The 19,401-nt window shown below is 44.7% G+C and overlaps 1 protein-coding gene across 1 annotated transcript in view; it reads right to left on the bottom strand.

The window, feature by feature from the left end:
* Positions 1-19,401, bottom strand: part of vwa8 (von Willebrand factor A domain containing 8) — an 86,977-nt gene that overhangs the window by 32,081 nt on the left and 35,495 nt on the right. The window contains exons 22-36 of the mRNA XM_014164455.2: positions 16,441-16,516; positions 13,920-14,055; positions 13,350-13,469; positions 12,615-12,820; positions 10,333-10,484; positions 7,074-7,182; positions 6,782-6,920; positions 6,409-6,596; positions 5,178-5,306; positions 4,876-4,940; positions 4,662-4,787; positions 2,399-2,508; positions 1,874-2,025; positions 521-725; positions 293-374 (exon numbers count right to left, since the gene is read on the bottom strand). Coding sequence (XP_014019930.1) covers positions 293-374; positions 521-725; positions 1,874-2,025; positions 2,399-2,508; positions 4,662-4,787; positions 4,876-4,940; positions 5,178-5,306; positions 6,409-6,596; positions 6,782-6,920; positions 7,074-7,182; positions 10,333-10,484; positions 12,615-12,820; positions 13,350-13,469; positions 13,920-14,055; positions 16,441-16,516 — 1,995 coding nt within the window. The remainder of the gene's footprint in view (positions 1-292; positions 375-520; positions 726-1,873; positions 2,026-2,398; positions 2,509-4,661; positions 4,788-4,875; positions 4,941-5,177; positions 5,307-6,408; positions 6,597-6,781; positions 6,921-7,073; positions 7,183-10,332; positions 10,485-12,614; positions 12,821-13,349; positions 13,470-13,919; positions 14,056-16,440; positions 16,517-19,401) is intronic.

Below are 19,401 nucleotides of genomic sequence, written 5' to 3'. Positions count from 1 at the left end.
GTAATTGCTGCCAACGGTGCTTCAACAAAGTACTGAGTAAAGGGTCTGAATACTTATGTAAATGTGATAATAGTTATTTTTTTTGCAAACATTTTTAAAAACCTGTTTTTGCTTTGTCATTATGGGGCATTGCGTGTAGATTTAATACATTTTAGAATAAAGCTGTAACCTAACAACATGTGGAAAAAGTCAAGGGGTCTGAATACTTTCCAAAGGCACTGTATGTGTACAGGGAGGTAGCGGCTATGTGTGGGTGGATTTGGGTTAGTGTGCTATCAGAGTCCAGATATACCTTGGGACAGGAATATACTTCAGCTTCTTAGAGTTCAGGTCAGTCACCTCCAGGTAGGCAGCGGTCATCGGGGGTGTGACGTCTGTGTGACACACACGTTAAAAACACCCACCCACGCACGCACGCACGCACAAACAAATGATTGAGTATCCCAGGTTAAGGGTACGAATAGGACTCGGTTGTCTCTACACCAAAGTCAGCTATGATATTGTACAGTGAGGCTCTGACCTGGGGGGAAGATATCTTTTAGGGGCACCTGTCCAGGTGGTAGGGCCCGGACCACCTGATTGGCCGACAGCAGACTGACACAGTTGGTCCGTTTGGCCACGCTGGACTTCAGCCCGCCCCGGGAGAACATTTGACCTCCCGAGTCCCCGCCCCTCATCTCTGATAGGTCCACGTCCCTCTTAAAGCTGTACACCTCATTAGGAGACTACAGTGCAGGGAGAGAGAAACAACAAAGCGATTCTAACTTCACACCTCTAATCAAAAGTCATGACATCTTTAATCAAATGTCATGATATCTCTTATTAAAAGGAATTACAGTTGAAGTCAGAAGTTTACATACACCTTAGCCAAAAACATTTAAACTCAGTTTTTCACAATTCCTGACATTTAATCCCAGTAAAAATTCCCTGTCTTAGGTCAGTTAGGATCACCACTTTATTTTAAGAATGTGAAATGTCAGAATAATAGTAGAGAGAATGATTTATTTCAGTTTTTATTTCTTTCATCACATTCCCAGTGGGTCAGAAGTTTACATACACTCAATTAGTATTTGGTAGCATTGCCTTTAAATTGTTTAACTTGGGTCAAATGTTTCAGGTAGCCTTCCACAAGCTTCCCACAATACGTTGGGTGAATTTTGGCCCATTCCTCCTAACAGAGCTGGTGTAACTGAGTCAGGTTTGTAGGCCTCCTTGCTCGCACAAGCTTTTTCAGTTCTGCCCACACATTTTCTATGGGATTGAGGTCAGGGATTTGTGATGGCCACTCCAATACCTTGACTTTGTTGTCCTTAAGCCATTTTGCCACAACTTTGGAAGTATGCTTGGAGTCATTGTCCATTTGGAAGACCCATTTGCGATGAAGCTTTAACTTCATGACTGATGTCTTGGGATGTTGCTTCAATATATCCACATAATTTTCCGTCCTCATGATGCCATCTATTTTGTGAAGTGCCCCAGTCCCTCCTGCAGCAAAGCATCCCCACAACATGATGCTGCCACCCCCGTGCTTCACGGTTGGGATGGTGTTCTTCGGCTTGCAAGCCTCCCCCTTTTTCTTCCAAACATCACGATGGTCATTATGGCCAAACTGTTCTATTTTTGTTTCATCAGACCAGAGGACATTTCTCCAAAAAGTACGATCTTTGTCCCCAAGTGCAGTTGCAAACCGTAGTCTGGCTTTTTTTTATGGCGGTTTTGGAGCAGTGGCTTCTTCCTTGCTGAGCGGCCTTTCAGGTTATGTCGATATAGGACTCGTTTTACTGTGGATATAGATACTTTTGTATCTCTCTAACCAAAGGTCTTGATAGCTATGATAAAAAAACGAATTGATCATTATACGCTGGTCTCTCACCATGAGGTCAGGGAAGCCCACTATGATGCGTGCGTAGGAGGAGGTGTCAGACAGGAGTCGGTTGGGAGAGACTATTTTCTGACCCAGGGCTGCACTCAGGTTCTCATTAGGCAGCTGGTCACTACCCACTGTCTGGGGTACACACATCGCATCTGAGAGACAGAGGGGGGGGAGAGGGAGGAGGAAAGAGAGCGGGAGGGACAGAGAGAGAGGGAGAGAGGCAGGGGGGAGAAAGAGAGAGGAAATGAGGGAAGCAGAGAGAGAGGAAAGGAGGGAGAGAGAGAGAGGGAAAGAGGTAGGGAGAAGGAGGGAGACAGAGATATAGATTTATATGGGCAGGTGGGGGTAGATGGGGTAAGAAAGGGAGATGGGGTGGGTGAAGAAAGAAGAAAAGCGAGAGGTAAGAGCGAGGGAGAGAGATGGGGAGGAGAAAGGAAGTTGAGGACGGGTATGGACATAGTGTCAGGGACATTAAATGACTCATGTCCTCACCTTATATGTTGAGTGCTCTGTTTGTTGTGTTACCTGAGCTGGCTCCATGGCCGGTGCTGACGCCGTCCTCACTGACGCTGTGTAGCTGACACACCCCAGAGTCTTCTGCTCCCATGTGCATGGGTTTGGTCAGCAGGAACTTCCTGTAAACAAAACACCCCCGGGCCCCCCCCCCCGATGAATGAGGATAGAAGAAGAGCAGAGGAGAAGAGAAGAAATGAGAAGAGAAGAGAGAAGAGGAAAGAAGAGAGGTGAATGAGGGAGAATAGAAGAGCAGAGTAAAGGAGAGGAGAAGAGTATTACATTTTTTTACCTTTATTTAACTTTTATTTAACTAGGCAAGCAAGTTAAGAACAAATTCTTATTTACAATGACGGCCTACCGGGGAACAGTGGGTTAACTGCCTTGTTCAGGGGCAGAACAACAGATTTTTACCTTGTCAGCTCGGGGATTCGATCCAGCAACCTTTTGGTTACTGGCCCAACGATCTAACCACTAGGCTACCTGCCGCCACAAAGGAGAGGAGCAGAGTAAAGGAGAGGAGAGGAGCAGAGTAAAGGAGAGGAGAGGAGCAGAGTAAAGGAGAGGAGAGGAGCAGAGTAAAGGAGAGGAGAGGAGCAGAGTAAAGGAGAGGAGAGGAGCAGAGTAAAGGAGAGGAGCAGAGTAAAGGAGGGGAGCAGAGTAAAGGAGAGGAGCAGAGTAAAGGAGGGGAGCAGAGTAAAGGAGGGGAGCAGAGTAAAGGAGGGGAGCAGAGTAAAGGAGGGGAGCAGAGTAAAGGAGAGGAGCAGAGTAAAGGAGGGGAGCAGAGTAAAGGAGGGGAGCAGAGTAAAGGAGAGGAGCAGAGTAAAGGAGGGGAGCAGAGTAAAGGAGGGGAGCAGAGTAAAGGAGAGGAGCAGAGTAAAGGAGAGGAGCAGAGTAAAGGAGAGGAGCAGAGTAAAGGAGGGGAGCAGAGTAAAGGAGGGGAGCAGAGTAAAGGAGGGGAGCAGAGTAAAGGAGAGGAGCAGAGTAAAGGAGGGGAGCAGAGTAAAGGAGAGGAGCAGAGTAAAGGAGGGGAGCAGAGTAAAGGAGAGGAGCAGAGTAAAGGAGAGGAGCAGAGTAAAGGAGGGGAGCAGAGTAAAGGAGGGGAGCAGAGTAAAGGAGAGGAGCAGAGTAAAGGAGGGGAGCAGAGTAAAGGAGGGGAGCAGAGTAAAGGAGAGGAGCAGAGTAAAGGAGAGGAGCAGAGTAAAGGAGGGGAGCAGAGTAAAGGAGAGGAGCAGAGTAAAGGAGAGGAGCAGAGTAAAGGAGAGGAGCAGAGTAAAGGAGAGGAGCAGAGTAAAGGAGAGGAGCAGAGTAAAGGAGGGGAGCAGAGTAAAGGAGGGGAGCAGAGTAAAGGAGGGGAGCAGAGTAAAGGAGAGGAGCAGAGTAAAGGAGGGGAGCAGAGTAAAGGAGAGGAGCAGAGTAAAGGAGAGGAGCAGAGTAAAGGAGGGGAGCAGAGTAAAGGAGAGGAGCAGAGTAAAGGAGAGGAGCAGAGTAAAGGAGAGGAGCAGAGTAAAGGAGAGGAGCAGAGTAAAGGAGGGGAGCAGAGTAAAGGAGAGGAGCAGAGTAAAGGAGAGGAGCAGAGTAAAGGAGAGGAGCAGAGTAAAGGAGGGGAGCAGAGTAAAGGAGAGGAGCAGAGTAAAGGAGAGGAGCAGAGTAAAGGAGGGGAGCAGAGTAAAGGAGAGGAGCAGAGTAAAGGAGAGGAGCAGAGTAAAGGAGAGGAGCAGAGTAAAGGAGAGGAGCAGAGTAAAGGAGGGGAGCAGAGTAAAGGAGGGGAGCAGAGTAAAGGAGAGGAGCAGAGTAAAGGAGGGGAGCAGAGTAAAGGAGAGGAGCAGAGTAAAGGAGGGGAGCAGAGTAAAGGAGAGGAGCAGAGTAAAGGAGGGGAGCAGAGTAAAGGAGGGGAGCAGAGTAAAGGAGAGGAGCAGAGTAAAGGAGAGGAGCAGAGTAAAGGAGAGGAGCAGAGTAAAGGAGAGGAGCAGAGTAAAGGAGAGGAGCAGAGTAAAGGAGAGGAGCAGAGTAAAGGAGAGGAGCAGAGTAAAGGAGAGGAGCAGAGTAAAGGAGAGGAGCAGAGTAAAGGAGAGGAGCAGAGTAAAGGAGGGGAGCAGAGTAAAGGAGAGGAGCAGAGTAAAGGAGAGGAGCAGAGTAAAGGAGAGGAGCAGAGTAAAGGAGGGGAGCAGAGTAAAGGAGGGGAGCAGAGTAAAGGAGAGGAGCAGAGTAAAGGAGGGGAGCAGAGTAAAGGAGAGGAGCAGAGTAAAGGAGAGGCGAGTAGAGGATTAATTACTTGTTGGTGTTGCTCTCCACCAGTAGCCAGCGATCCTCTGCCACCAGAAACACCTTGCTGAGGTTGATGGGTAGGGAGATGGTGTGAACCCGGCCTTCCAGCACATCCAGCACATCCAACTGGTTACTACAGCAACACAGGAGGGACACACTTCACTTTACAGTTTCCAAAAAGCAAAGGGGAAGGAGGTAGCGTAGCAATGAGCTGAGCTTACCCGCCCTCCTTGAAGAACAGGAGCCAGTTCTTGTAGGCAAACTCCCGGCACATCTTATGACCTCCCTAAAAAAAACATTCTGGATTACATAGTGTACAGTACACAGGTGACAACCTGTTTTGTTGCCTCGAGTCATTGTTCTGCTAAAGAGAATATTCACAAAAAAACTTCTACGCATGTATGACATACTGTATCTTGTGTATGTGGCATATCATGTATGACTTTATCTTGTGGATTTTGTTGTACAAGTGGTATAAAGGAAGTGGTCAGATGGCCCAATGGCGTTTCAGTGGGTATGAGACCTGTGCCTCCTTGCTGCTGCTGCTGCTCCACCAATTGGAAGCTTTAGGGGCGGGCTGTTCTGGCTCCTGTGACAGAATGAGTCTCCTCACCGCTCCTGTTAATACGTCTAGATGTAATACTGTGTTACTCTGAGAGAGAGAGAGAGAGAGAGAGAGAGAGAGAGAGCAAGAGAGAGAGAGAGAGAGCAAGAGAGAGAGAGAGAGAGAGAGAGAGAGAGAGAGAGAGCAAGAGAGAGAGAGAGAGAGAGAGAGAGAGAGAGAGAGAGAGAGAGAGAGAGAGAGAGAGAGAGAGAGAGAGAGAGCACTTGGTTAGAAGGAGCAATTGGGGGAGAATCAGGCCACAGTGATCTGCAGGACTAAGCTGTGTTATGCAGGTAGGCTACACCTGGAAGGACCAAGGATTTTGTCTGTGGCACAGCTAGCACTGCGATGAGCGGTCTCCTCTTGACGGACATTAAAGCACCATAGATTCATTCCTCCCTTCACACCCCAGTCACCAGAGGGCGCCACTATCCAGTGTTAATCTTCCACTACAGTCAGTAGTCGCTGTGCATGCGCGTCTGCGTGCGTGTAAGAGGGTCTCGCTCAGCTAAGCCAAGGCTTTTATTCATGACGCACACTGCTAAATCTTCAGTTCACTTTTTATGGGGAAAGCCAAGGGGCAGGGGAACAGCTATCCCAGGACTAACCCTCCCTCTACCATACTGTAATAGCTTCCTTATGGCCTAGCTCTTTGAACTCTGATATATATATATAGATATATATATATATATATAGATATATAGATATAGATATATATATATATATATGTATAGAAACCAACTGTCACTCTTTGGGAGTTGGTGCTGGAGTGTGTGTGCGTGTGTGTATGCATGCATGCGTGTGTGTTCTGGCTAGCTGACAGTGTTCCATTAAAAACATTTCTTTCTTGTTTTATTTTTTCTCCCCTGAGAGAGCCTTGACCTCTGCATAACCTCTGTTATGATATCTGGAGTTCTATTTGTTTGGACAGGAGAAATTATATACTATCACTCACTTTCTCTCTCTCTCTCTCTTTCTGTTTTCCTGTCCTCTCCAAAACAAAGGCTATTTCTTCCCGCCTAATACGTAAAAGCTGTATAATAATCAGGGTTATGAAAGAGTGCACGGTATGTGCATATTTAGCCGTTTTAAGTCATCCCTCATAGTCTGGAGCTTTATGAGGTGGGTACGTCTCTGAGGTCTCCCCTACCTGTTCCTCATGTAGCACCACCTGTCCCTCCAGTGGGCTGCCCAGGGCAGCGACAGTCACGAAGGGCTGCCAGACTCCACTGATGGTCCTGGGGAAGACATCATACAGCTCCATACACTGGACTGTGTCTCCGCTCTCCTTCATCGCAAACAGGCACACCGGGTTACACGTAGCCATGTAGATGGCATCTGAAACAGGAAGTTAGTGTGTTAGTGTGTGGAGGAGGCAGGGGGCTGTTGTGTACTCTTGGTCTCTCGTTGCGTGCAGACACACTGGGTTACATGTAGCCGCATAGTTTGCGGTGTGTGTGTGTGTGTGTGTGTGTGTGTGTGTGTTTAAATGCATGCGTGTGGCATGTGTATGTATCTCCTACCGTTGTTGGTGGTGACGTCACAGATGATGTTGACCTCGCTCATGGGGATCTGCCAGGTAGCTTTCTCTTCGGTGAAGCTCAGAGCTCTGGACTCCTGCCTCTCACAGGGGTAGCCCTGCACACGTAAAAACACTGGCCCCTACAAACGCAGTGCACAAAGTCAAGGACACAAATTGACAGCCCTGTCTAGAAACCTCTAGCCCCTATGCACTTCATAAACTGTGTGTGTGTGTTAGTACCTTTAAACTGTGTGTGTGTGTCAGTACCTTTAAATGTGTGTGTGTGTTAGTACCTTTATATCGATGGGGTGCGTCTCTGTAGGGCAGAGCAGTTTCCGCCGGGCGTTCCCCTCCTGGTTGGTGGTCCAGTAGCCAGACATCCTGACCTCTGGGAGGGGAAGCCTAGGAGGGAGGGGGAGAGGTCACTGGTCATCACCATGACAACCACACACAGCACTATCAGAAAGGTGCGAAGGACTCTTAGGATACATCTCAATGAAGCCCTATTCCCTAAAGCACAAATAGGGCTCTAGGACTGACTAAAACTAAGTGCACTACGTGAATATAGGGTAAGTGTTGTATCGTATGGGATTAAATTTACCCCTTTTTCTCCCCAAGTTCATGGTATCCAATTGGTAGTTAGTCTTGTCTCATCGCTGCAACTCCCGTACGGACTCGGGAGAGGCGAAGGTCAAGAGCCGTGCCTCTGAAACACAACCCAACCAGCCGCACTGCTTCTTGACACAATGCCCACTTAACCCGGAAGCCAGCCGCACCAATGTGTCAGAGGAAACACCGTACACCTGGCAACCATGTCCACAGGAGTCACTAGTGCACAAGGACATCCTTGCCGGCAAAACCCTCCCCTAACCCGGACGACAGTGGGCCAATTGTGCGCCACCCCATGGGTCCCCCGGGCGAGGCCGGCTGCGACAGAGCCTGGACTCGAACCCAGAATCTATAGTGGCACAGCTAGCACCGCGATGCATTGCCTTAGACCACTGCCCCAATCGTGAGGCCATATCGTATGGGATTTGAGTAAAAAGATATGGGGTGCATCTCAATCAAACGTTCATCGTCTTCTCTCCCTCAACTGCACTAATCTGAAAATACAGACTAGGGGATATCAATAAGTTTTGCGTTTTGTGTGGGCTGTGAATAAATAGCATTTTGTGTGGTCTGTGTATAAATACTGTGTGTGTGTGTGTGTGTATCTGGGTGTGTATCTGGCTGACCTCCCTTGTTGCGTCTGTCCAGATCTTCTATGGAAACCCACACATTCCCATGACTCACTGCTGGGTTTAGGCCACCGGCCACGGTGTAATAGGTCGCAGGTGGGATGCAAGAAACAACACCACAATATACCAAACCACCAGGAACTGTCCAACTCAATAGAAATCACCCTAAAAATTGAAGTTCTGAACGCATTATACAACGTGTCTAGTAAGTGTTTGTCCCAATTTGGACTGCTCGAGTTCAAAGAGTAGAGATATTTACTTTGATACAACTGGGCAAAAAAGATTGTGGAAGGTTATTCCGTGTATTGGTTAAATCCCATTTTAGATTGTGACCAAAGCATTTCTATTTAATAAATATGGGAAATTGAATACGACAACGCGGTACACACCAGGGTTGGGCTCAATAACATTTTGGAATTGACTCCCATTCAACTCATGAATATAAAGTGGAATTGAATTAGCCCCACCCCACAGGATGCAGAACTTGAATGATAGGAAGTAGAATTGAATTCAGTGCAATTCAAAGAAATTTCACTCAGTCATAGAACATGAGTTTCATTGAATCGGACAGGTCACACTTCCAGATACCAAAGAATATATCACTTTTCTCTGGAAACAATGTTCATTTACTCTTTTAACCTTAGTGCTTAGAATAGCCTATTATATTTCCACCAACCATTTAATTTTTTTGGCTTCTTTTTGAAGGCCTCAGGGTCAACTTGAGTGTCAAACTAATGCATTCTGGAAAGTGTTTAATGAAATATATTAACTTTGAATATTTGCATACAGGTTTTGTTTCCCTTGATCATTAATTTTAAGAGTTTGTCCTGAAAATCAATTGTTTCAACAATATTTTAAATGCATGTATATAACATGTTTGATGTTTTATGTACAATATGTATATTTGTATATACACCTAAAATAGAATGAGGCATTTGAATTTCACCAAATGAAATGATATTTCATTTAATTCAAATTGAAATTCTGTATACTGTTTACTTCAATTAAATTTAATTTACAATTCAAGAACTGAATATGAATTAAATGCATTCTCAATTCAATTCTGAATTGAATCCAACCCTGGTGCCTGCTGTGTTAAGTTGCCATGCTAGGAATCAGGTTGCCTTACAGTACCTGTAGACAGCCATAGTAATAGCACATCTAACCTAGTCTATTAAACATAATCATATCATACCAATCTAGACTCATAAAGACTCATCATGGAAGGAAAATACTTGTTTCTTCCCTGTTTGGCCCTCAAGATTCTTCTACTTGAGGATTATAAAAGAACACTTCACAAAAACAGGGTTTATAATGAAAAACAGGAGACAGAAGAAACAAATATTTTCCTTTATTAAAACCTATACATTTATGATGAGGTGGAATATAATCTTAAATTAATCCTTACCTGTCTTTCTAGTGAAATTAGGAAATACTTCATTTAATCGGAATAGAGGAATATTGAGACGGTAAAAACAGCATACATTCATACCTAAAACATTCGAATATATAAAAAAGGCGAAGTAACACACACAACTGTCCAACCATATATCTAGATACATAACAGTATATACATACTGTATAACAAACCATATATCTAGATACATAACAGTATATACATACTGTATAACCAACCATATATCTAGATACATAACAGTATATACATACTGTATAACCAACCGTATAGGTAGATACATAACAGTATATACATACTGTATAACCAACCGTATAGGTAGATACATAACAGTATATACATACTGTATAACCAACCGTATAGGTAGATACATAACAGTATATACATACTGTATAACCAACCATCAACGGTGGCCAGTAGTGAGTGGTTATGCTTGCGAGGCACAGTAGACAGTTACTAATCTACGATAGCAGACTCGTGTGTAGGGAAAAGTAAACGGACTGTCCATGCTATCCTCACTGACCTGGGGGAGGTACACTGTCAGTACATGGTCATGTCTAAGGGGGGGGGGTATTAATCGTATTAAACAGCTAGCAGCAAGTGGCTTGTCCAATTAGTGTCTTTTTAGTGGCCTATTGAACAAGCCTCACCGTAGCCCCTCTCTAGCAAGGCACACTGATTGTGTCACAGTCAGAGTGTTTGACCACGACTCAGTGCCCAGCTCATGTGACCGTACACACTTCTTTCTGTCCTCTCTCCCTCTTTCTATGTGTCTGTTCCGGCTCAGGGTGCCAGTGTATGCTAGAGGCCAGGGTGTGTGTGTGTGTGTGTGTGTGTGTGTGTGTGTGTGTGTGTGTGTGTGTACGGTTGGTGATTCCCCGGTGGTCACGGTGGTCTTACTCCTTGGCCAGGTGGACGCTGCTGGGCTTGGCGCCGATGGGAATGCCGTGCTTGTGCAGCGCTTCGATCAGTACCTCCCGCGTGTCCTTGTTGTACGAGTCAAAGTCAAAGACGTTTCGCACCACGTTGGCCAAACCCTCATCTGGGAATCTCTGTACGGTGAGTGACAGGGGGAGAGAAAGAAGGGGGAGAGCAATGGAGAGAGAGAGAGAGTAAACACCCAGCAGTAGTGGAAGTGTAACCAGCAGGGTCAGTGTGAGGACAATACACAGCTCATCCCTCTCTTCTTACCTCCCTACTTTCACTGCTAACTACACTAACTTCACTTTCTGTGTTGCCATGGGGATGTACTGAAAATCACGCAAGCGCGCATGCACACTCCTCTCTGCCCCGATGATTAATGATACGAGAGGTAAAAATAGAAGCATGTCATATGGAGCAGCTGTCTGGATGAGGGAGATGGTTAGTCAATGTAAACATACTGTGATGTACCAAAAGAGCCTCTCTGAGCGTTCTACTCTCTCACCCCCCACCACTCCACGCATCAGGCCACTGGACAAGCTTGGCCTATACGGTGAGTTCTGAAAGTATTCAGACCCCGTCACCTTTTCCACATTTTGTTACCTTACAGCCATATTCGAAAATGGACTAAATAAAAAAAATTGTCCTCATCAACCTATACACGATACCCCATAATGACAAAGCGAAAACAGGTTTTTAGAAATTGTTGCAAACGTATTAAGAATAAAAAAACAGAAATACCTTGTTTACATAAGTATTCAGACTCTTTACTATGAGACTTGAAATTGAGCTCAGCTGCATCCTGTTTCCATTGATCATCCTTGAGATGTTTCTACAACTTGATTGGAGTCCACCTGTGGTAAATTCAATTGATTGGACCTGTTTTGGAAAGGCACACACCTGTCTATATAAGGTCCCACAGTTGACAGTCCATGTCCTAGCAAAAACCAAGCCATGTGGTTGAAGGAATTGTCCGTAGAGCTCCGAGACAGGATTGTGTCGAGGCACAGATCTGGGGAAGGGTACCAACACATTTCTGTAGCATTGAAGGTCAAAGAACACAGAGGCATCCATCATTATTAAATGGAAAATGTTTGGAACCACCAAGACTCTTTGAAGAGCTGGGAGAAGGGCCTTTGTCAGGGAAGGCGTTCCCAAAAGGCACCTAAAGAACTCTCCGACCATGAGAAACAAGATTCTCTGGTTTGATTAAACCAAGATTGAACTCTTTGGCCTGAATGCCAAGCGCCACGTCTGGAGGAAACCTGGCACCATCCCCATGTTGAAGCATGGTGGTGGCAGCATCATGCTGTAGGGATGTTTTTCAGCGGCAGGGACTGGGAGACTAGTCAGGATCGAGGCAAAGATGAATGGAGCAAAGCACAGAGAGATCCTTGATGAAAACCTGATCCAGAGAGCTCAGGTCTTCAGACTGGGTCAAAGGTTCACCCTCCAACAGGACAACGACCCTAAGCACACAGCCAAGACAACGCAGGAGTGGCTTCGGGACAAGTCTCTGAATGTCCTCGAGTGGCCCAGCCAGAGCCCGGACTTAAACCCGATTGAACATCTCTGGAGAGACCTGAAAATAGCTGTGCAGCGACGCTCCCCATCCAACCTGACAGAGATTTAGAGGATCTGCAGAGAACAATGGGAGAAACTCCCCAAACGCAGGTGTGCCAAGCTTGTAGCGTCATACCCAAGAAGACTCGAGGCTGTAATCGCTGCCAAAGGTGCTTCAACAAAGTACTGAGTAAAGGGTCTGATTACTTATGTAAATTAGATATTTCAGTTAAAAATATATATTAATATGCAAACATTTCCAAAAACCTATTTTAGCTTTGTCATTATGGGGTATTGTGTGTAGAGAGAGAAATGTTTTTTTTTTTAAATCAATTTTAGAATAAGGCTGTAATGTGACAAAATGTGGAAAAAGTCAAGGGGTCTGAATACTTTCTGTATACAGTATATGCCGGTCTCTTTAGTGTACGCATGCATGTCTCTCTCCAGGCAGGCTGAGGTCATGGAAGTGGGAGTTATCCGGCGGTGGGTAACATGGTCACTCAGACACAAGGACACCCTTAGGACATCCCCCCCATGAATTAAACACTACATTATTAACTATTCATAAAATAACTCTGTGACCCGCTAAAGCATCAAACCACTGTTCTGCCACGAGTATATGTGTGTGTGTGTATGTGTATGTGTATGTGTATGTGTGTGTGTGTGTGTGTGTGTGTGTGTATGTGTCTGTAACATACCTGCAGATGTTTGACTATATTGACCACCTCCCTGGTGGAGTATGGGTAGGTGATGGTGCCCTGGTCTGCCATGGCACGTAGCTCTCCAAAGGCTGCCACCAGCTTGTGCAGGGTGGCGTCGGGAACCGCTGGCCCGTACTGCTTCAGCATGGCAAACTCCGCTTGCGGCTTGGGGTTGTCCACCGCGTGGCAGCTAAAGATGTCACCTGTAATATGGTTATGTCAACATGTGTCAACATGCCGTATAAGTGACCGTGACATAGCTGATGAGAACATCAATTTGGTGTTTTATTTTTTAACCAGGCAATTCGTAAATGCTTGTGTGCTACTTATGAACGTGTTATGTATGGCTTATGAATGTGTTTTCAAGTCCTTTATGTAGAGACCGTTCGACTAAAGTGTTGCCGCTCTTTAAGGAATACTTTGGGATTTTGGCAATGAGGCCGTTAATCTGCTTCCCCATAGTCAGATGAACTCGTGGATACCATGTTTATGTCTCTGCGAGCAGTTTGAAGGAAGTTGCTAACTAGCGCTAATGCAGCGACTAGCATGCTAGTAGATACTCAGACTTCCAGCCATTGCACTAACAATAGTTAGCATTGGCTCACGAAACTACCGCTAAATTCAGTCATACTGGACACAGAGACATACAAATGCTATCCACTATGGCTTATGAATGTGTTATGAAGTCCTTATGTAGGTACATAAAGTGTTACTGCAAAAGCTGAGCCTTACCCAGTGAGCCAAAGAAGTCGTTTCCCAAGAAGGGGAAACCAGGTCTGTTAGCCAGGACCAGCATCCTAAAGTCTGGGTGCATGGCTATGGTGTTAGGTCTCCTCTCTGCTTCTAATGGGTCTAATGAGGACACAACACACTGTAAGTACAAAACACACATGCACACTCACACATACACGCACTCGCATACTACTCTCTTCAGCCAGAACAAAGAGTGGTTTAGGCAGGTGACAAAGAAGTGTCCCAGGTACTGTTCAGAGACAGGGGGGGGGGATTATTTAAGGGATAAATAGAAGATAGAATGACAACAAAGATAAACAGATCTATGATATACAATCCAGGGCCATCCAAGCCACTCACAGGGGTGAGCATAAAAGCCTTTATGGACAGGTACCAGTAGACTCAGAGTCGTAGGCTGTTTACGCTTGGTTTTACTTTCCACTTCTAACTAAACGTACCTAATAGACTGTCACTATGCTGAATAGTCTAGCCTCACAGAGGAATGTAAACAATACTGTGTTTGTGTGTCTGGCAGTCCATGTGAGAGTGTGTGTGTGTGTGTGTGTGTACCAGAGACGATCCTGCGTCCGTCTGCGAGGATCATCTCTCCACTCTCCACCAGGGTCTTCAGTATACAGGTGACGTTAGTGGGGGCTTTGTCTGCCTCGTCTATCACTAGGATGTGGCCCATCTTCACAGCTTTCACCTACACACAGAGTGTGTAAATACCATAATTGAGTGTTAAAGGGAGTAGGAGAGAGAGAGAGATGGAGGAGAGTAAGAGAGAGAGATGGAGAGCAACACTTAACAAAACCCAGAAACACAAGATTGAAATGAACAAGTGATCTAGCCCCAAGAGTAAAATGTTCACAGCTGGAGGTGAATAACTAGAACGCATACATCGACTATTACCGGAGTGAGGTCAAAGGTCAGAGAAAGATGGGAATGCTACCAAACATTGGAGGAGAAAAAAAAGACGTCAGCTGAATACTTAACCCGTGTAAAAGACGCCAAACAAATAAAAACCTGAACCAAATACAGAAGTAGTGATCATAGACTGGCAACTGACAGGACACCATCAAAAAACATGGCTGAACAGAGAGGACAGACTATGTCATCACCGTGGGCCAAGAGAGATAGAAATTGAAGAACACTTTCTAATCACCTGCCCCAAATATATATTCATTAAGGAGTCCTTCTTCCCCAAATTCAAAATGAAAAGTTCTACATTCACAGTAACAATCAAACAAAAATAAACGGTATACTTTTTGGGGAAAGGTCTGATTATAGAGTTGGCAGCACAGTATGTCACAGCTTGCCACAAGCTAAAGGGGGAAACATTAAATGTATTATTTTCTCCATGTATTATAAGTAATAGACAATATAAGTACCACCTTCATTAAATCATTATTTTTTTAAATAGTTTAATTAGATTCTGATCGTTGAACATTATAACATTTCTGTGTTGGATATTTATTTGTGACATGAAAATAGAGGTCTTTGGCCATGCACACCAGTGGTGGGTTTGGAGACAAAAAACAAAAGCATATGCAGAAAAGTACCTCATATTTACGGTAAAATATGGTGGTGCATCTTTGATGTTACTGGGCTATTTTGCTTCCACTGGTCCTGTGGTCCTTGTTAAGGTCAACGGCATCGTGAACTTTACCAAGTACCAGAACATTTTAGCCAAAAACACTTGGCCGCAAGTGGATCTTCCAGCAAGACAATAACCACAAGCACAAATCAAAATCCATAAAGACAATGGTTAGATGACCACAAAATCTACATTTTGCAATGGCCAGCTGAGTCTCAGGACTTGAACCCCATTGAAAACCTGTGGTTTGAAGTGAAGAGGCCAGTCCATAAGAGCAGACGAAGGATATCAAGGATCTGGAAAGATTCTGCATGGAGGTACAGTCTAAAATCCCTCCCAACATGTTCTCCAATCTCATAAAACATTTTAGAAAAAGGCTCAGTGTCATTATTCTCACAAGGGTAGGGTGCTGGAGTACTGAAAACAGGTGTGTCAAAATATGTTATTTTACTGTAATTACTACTTTTTAAACAAAATCTGCTACTCTGAGAGATTGCATAAGTATAAAAGTGTACTAAGTGTACTGAATGTATAATATAATATACTGAGTGTACTGAATGTATAATATACTGAGCGTATTGAATATATAATATAATACACTGAGTGTACTGAATGTATAATATACTGAGTGTCCTGAATGTATAATATAATATACTGAGTGCCCTGAATGTATAATATAATACACTGAGTGTATAATATAATAGACTGAGTGTACTGAATGTATAATAATACACTGAGTGTACTGAATGTATAATATAATACATTGAGTGTACTGAATGTATAATATAATACACTGAGTGTACTGAACGTATAATATAATATACTGAGTGTACAAAACAATAAGAACAGCTTCCTAACAGAGTTGCACTACCCCCCATTTGCCCTGAGAAGAGCCTCAAGTCGTCGGGGCATGGACTCTGGCCCATGTTGACTCCAATGCTTTCCACAGTTGTGTCAAGCATTGGCTCAATGTCCTTTGGGTGGTGGACCATTCTTGATACACATGGGAAACTGTTGAGCGTGAAAAACCCAGCAGCATTGCAGTTCTTGACACAAACCTTTTCACCTGGCACCTACAACCATACCCCGTTCAAAGGCACTTCAAATATTTTGTCTTGCCCATTCACCCTCTGAATGGTACACATACACAATCCATGTCTCAGCTGTCTCAAGGCTTGAAAATCCTTCTTTAACCTGTCTCCTCCCCTTCATCTACACTGATTGAAGTGGATTTAACAAGTGACATCAATAAGCGATCATAACTTTCACCTGGATTCACCTGGTCAGTCTGTCATGGAAACAGCAGGTGTTCCTAATGTTTTGTATACTCAGTGTATATGCAGTATATACACACTGCTTTCCTTTAGTATTATAGCTACTATTCTTACTGTTGTCACTGTTGTTTTTGTATCACTTCGCTTGGGCAACATTGACCTTGGCATTCATGCAATTAAAGCATAGTGAATTTGAGAGAGAGAGAGAAGTCATACTGACCAGCGGTGAGTCCTCGTATATGATAATTCCATCTCTAACAGAAGGCTGTAGGGTCAGGGTCTGAACTGTAGTGTCCCTGGAAAGGGGAGAGGGTGGAAGGGCGGGTTACACACTTTACAGTCAATAACAAAACGTACAAGAGATGGAACGGTTCGCCCCATCCAGGCCACATTCCATTTAAGATCAAAAAATACACGAGTCTGCTCCCTGTCAATGTGTGACCTATACAGCATGCCCCGGTTTTTCTGTTCGATGGACAGGCTGCTTCTCAATCATCTTTTCGAGACACCGCTCAGTGGACGTACCCACACACACACACACACACACACACACACACACACACACACACACACACACACACACACACACACACACACACACACACACACACACACACACACACACGCAAACATACACCCATGCCAACACCCACACACTCATCTCAGTACACTTCATGACAGGCTGCCTCCCCAAAGCCATGATTTTGGTCTAAAATTAGCTAGCGCTAACCAGGCCACACACACAGCTATAGTAGCTAACTAGGTCACATCTACACGCAGCCCTGTCCCTGTCCGCTTCCGTCTTTCAGACGACTTTCACCAGGCAACCTCCACTTTCTCTCAGTAATTACAGAGACACTCCACGAGGGCAGGAATCTGACATGACAATGGAACGTACACGTAAACTGCTGTTTTTTCTCCCCACCTCACTCATGTAAGACAGAAGGGTAAAAAAAAAAACCTAGCCTACAGTCAAGTTGCTCTGCAAAGCACAGGAGTGGGAGCTCAGGAGCTTCAAAAGGAAAGCCATCAACTGAACGCCTGTCTCTCCCCTGGGAACTGAAGTCTGGCTTGATGGCTGCATCTTATCTCTAGACTAGGCTATTGTGTGATTGCTGCTGTCCAGTCAAGCAGAATGATTACTAGGGGACCACTGACATTATTGTCTATCTGTCTGACTGTCCCAGTGCTATATAATAGACTGATCCTTTGACTGTCACACACCTATGGATGTTTTCACATGGTGAGCATAGTGAGACCGGTCTCCTGTCTCTTTGTAATTGAGAGTGCAGTGCTTGCTCCTCTCTCTGTGTGTGTGTGTGTGTGTGTGTGTGTGTGTGTGTGTGTGTGTGTGTGTGTGTGTGTGTATATTCTTTGACACGTGCATGTGTCCTGTCTATACCCCTGCCAGGTAAACTACAATCCTATTCAGAGCCTCTGTTGAAACAGCCGTTCTACAAGTGTGTCTGCATTAACAACCATGTTGTCGGTAGTCCAACACTGAAGCTACCGCAACCTGATTTTCAGAATCCTTTTAAAAAACGGCAGGTTTCTTCATGTTATCACGCGGTGTGGACCTAAATGCTCTCGTTCTCAATACATAAATGGTGAATGTGTTATTCTCCCAAGGATCATTCTGTTGTGAAGACTCTACTTATGATTAACGTGTTATGCGGTTGTTTTATCTTCCTTACCTCGATGCACTTATTGTCATTCAGATTGGATACAAGTGTTTGCTTACCCCATCAGGGCAACCTTGTTTGGTATATTTTCCATGTTGAACCACCTGAAGGCTATACTTGGCATGAACGCACATCTCTAACTTACATCAATAACTAATATCAATGTGTGTGGTCTGAAATCAGGCCAGCCGTAACCAATGCTCCGTTTCTTTGTTCTGTTTCTATCAAGGTGACGTAGCGGGCTAATTATAGAAGCCCCTGAGAAGCACTTGTGCATATTGAAGATGTGAATGCTCATCCCCACAATCTTTTCACGTGTCTATTGTCAAAGGATAAAGCTAAGAACATTTACAACTTCCTCGGTAAGAGCACTATAACAATAGGGAAGAAAATGAAACGTATTCTACAAGAAACAATATCACTCCCTAACAAGCAACCTTATGAAACAATCTTTCATATGATAGGGAAGATATACAAAACCTTGCAGAGAGCATATCCAGCTTCCAATCTCTTAGAAAAATATATAAATATTTGAACCAAAACTTAAAAAGAACTGATGTTGGCCCAAGATGGAGGGAGAGCATAACTAATGAAATGACAGCTAACGAAAATGTACACTTAATCCAGTGTAAACAGTGCATTCGGAAAGTATTCAGACCCCTCGACGTTTTCCACGTTACAGACTTATTTTAAAATGGATTCAATTGTTTTTTCCCTCAATCTACACACAATACCCCATAATGACGAATTAAAAACAGGTTTTTCGAATTTTTTCAAATGTATTAAGAATAAAAAACGGAAATATTACAATTACATAAGTATTCAGACCATTTACTCAAAACTTTGTTGAAGCACCTTTGGAAGCGATTACAGCCTCGAGTCTTTTTGGGTATGACGCTACAAGCTTGGCACACCTGTATTTGGGGAGTTTCTCCCATTCTTCTCTGCAGATCCTCTCAAGCTCTGTCAGGTTGGATGGGGAGCGTCGCTGCACAGCTATTTTCAGGTCTCGCTGGAGATGTTCAATCGGGTTCAAGTCCGGGCTCTGGCTGGGCCACTCAAGGACATTCAGAGACTTGTCCCGAAGTCACTCCTGCGTTGTCTTGGCTGTGTGCTTAGGGTCGTTGTCCTGTTGGAGGGTGAACCTTTGCCTCAGTCTGAGGTCCTGAGAACTCTGGAGCAGGTTTCATCAAGGATCTCTCTGTACTTTTTTCTGTTCATCTTTGCCTCGATCCTGACTAGTCTCCCAGTCCCTGCCACTGAAAAACATCCCCACAGCATGATGCTTGCGCCACCATGCTTCACCGTATAGATGGTGCCAGGTTTCCTCCAGACGTGACGCTTGGCATTCAGGCCAAAGAGTTCAATCTTGGTTTCATCTTACCAGAGAATCTTGTTTCTCATGGTCTGAGAGTCTTTAGGTGCCTTTGGCAAACTCTAAGCCACACTGCCATAAAGGCCCGATTGGTGGAGTGCTGCAGAGATGGTTGTCCTTCTGG

The sequence above is a fragment of the Salmo salar genome, chromosome ssa21, assembly GCF_905237065.1.
Source record: "Salmo salar chromosome ssa21, Ssal_v3.1, whole genome shotgun sequence".
Classification (NCBI taxonomy): Eukaryota; Metazoa; Chordata; class Actinopteri; order Salmoniformes; family Salmonidae; genus Salmo; species Salmo salar.
The sequence above is the reverse complement of the archived record's forward strand: the minus strand, read 5'-3'. Positions and strand labels throughout refer to the sequence as shown.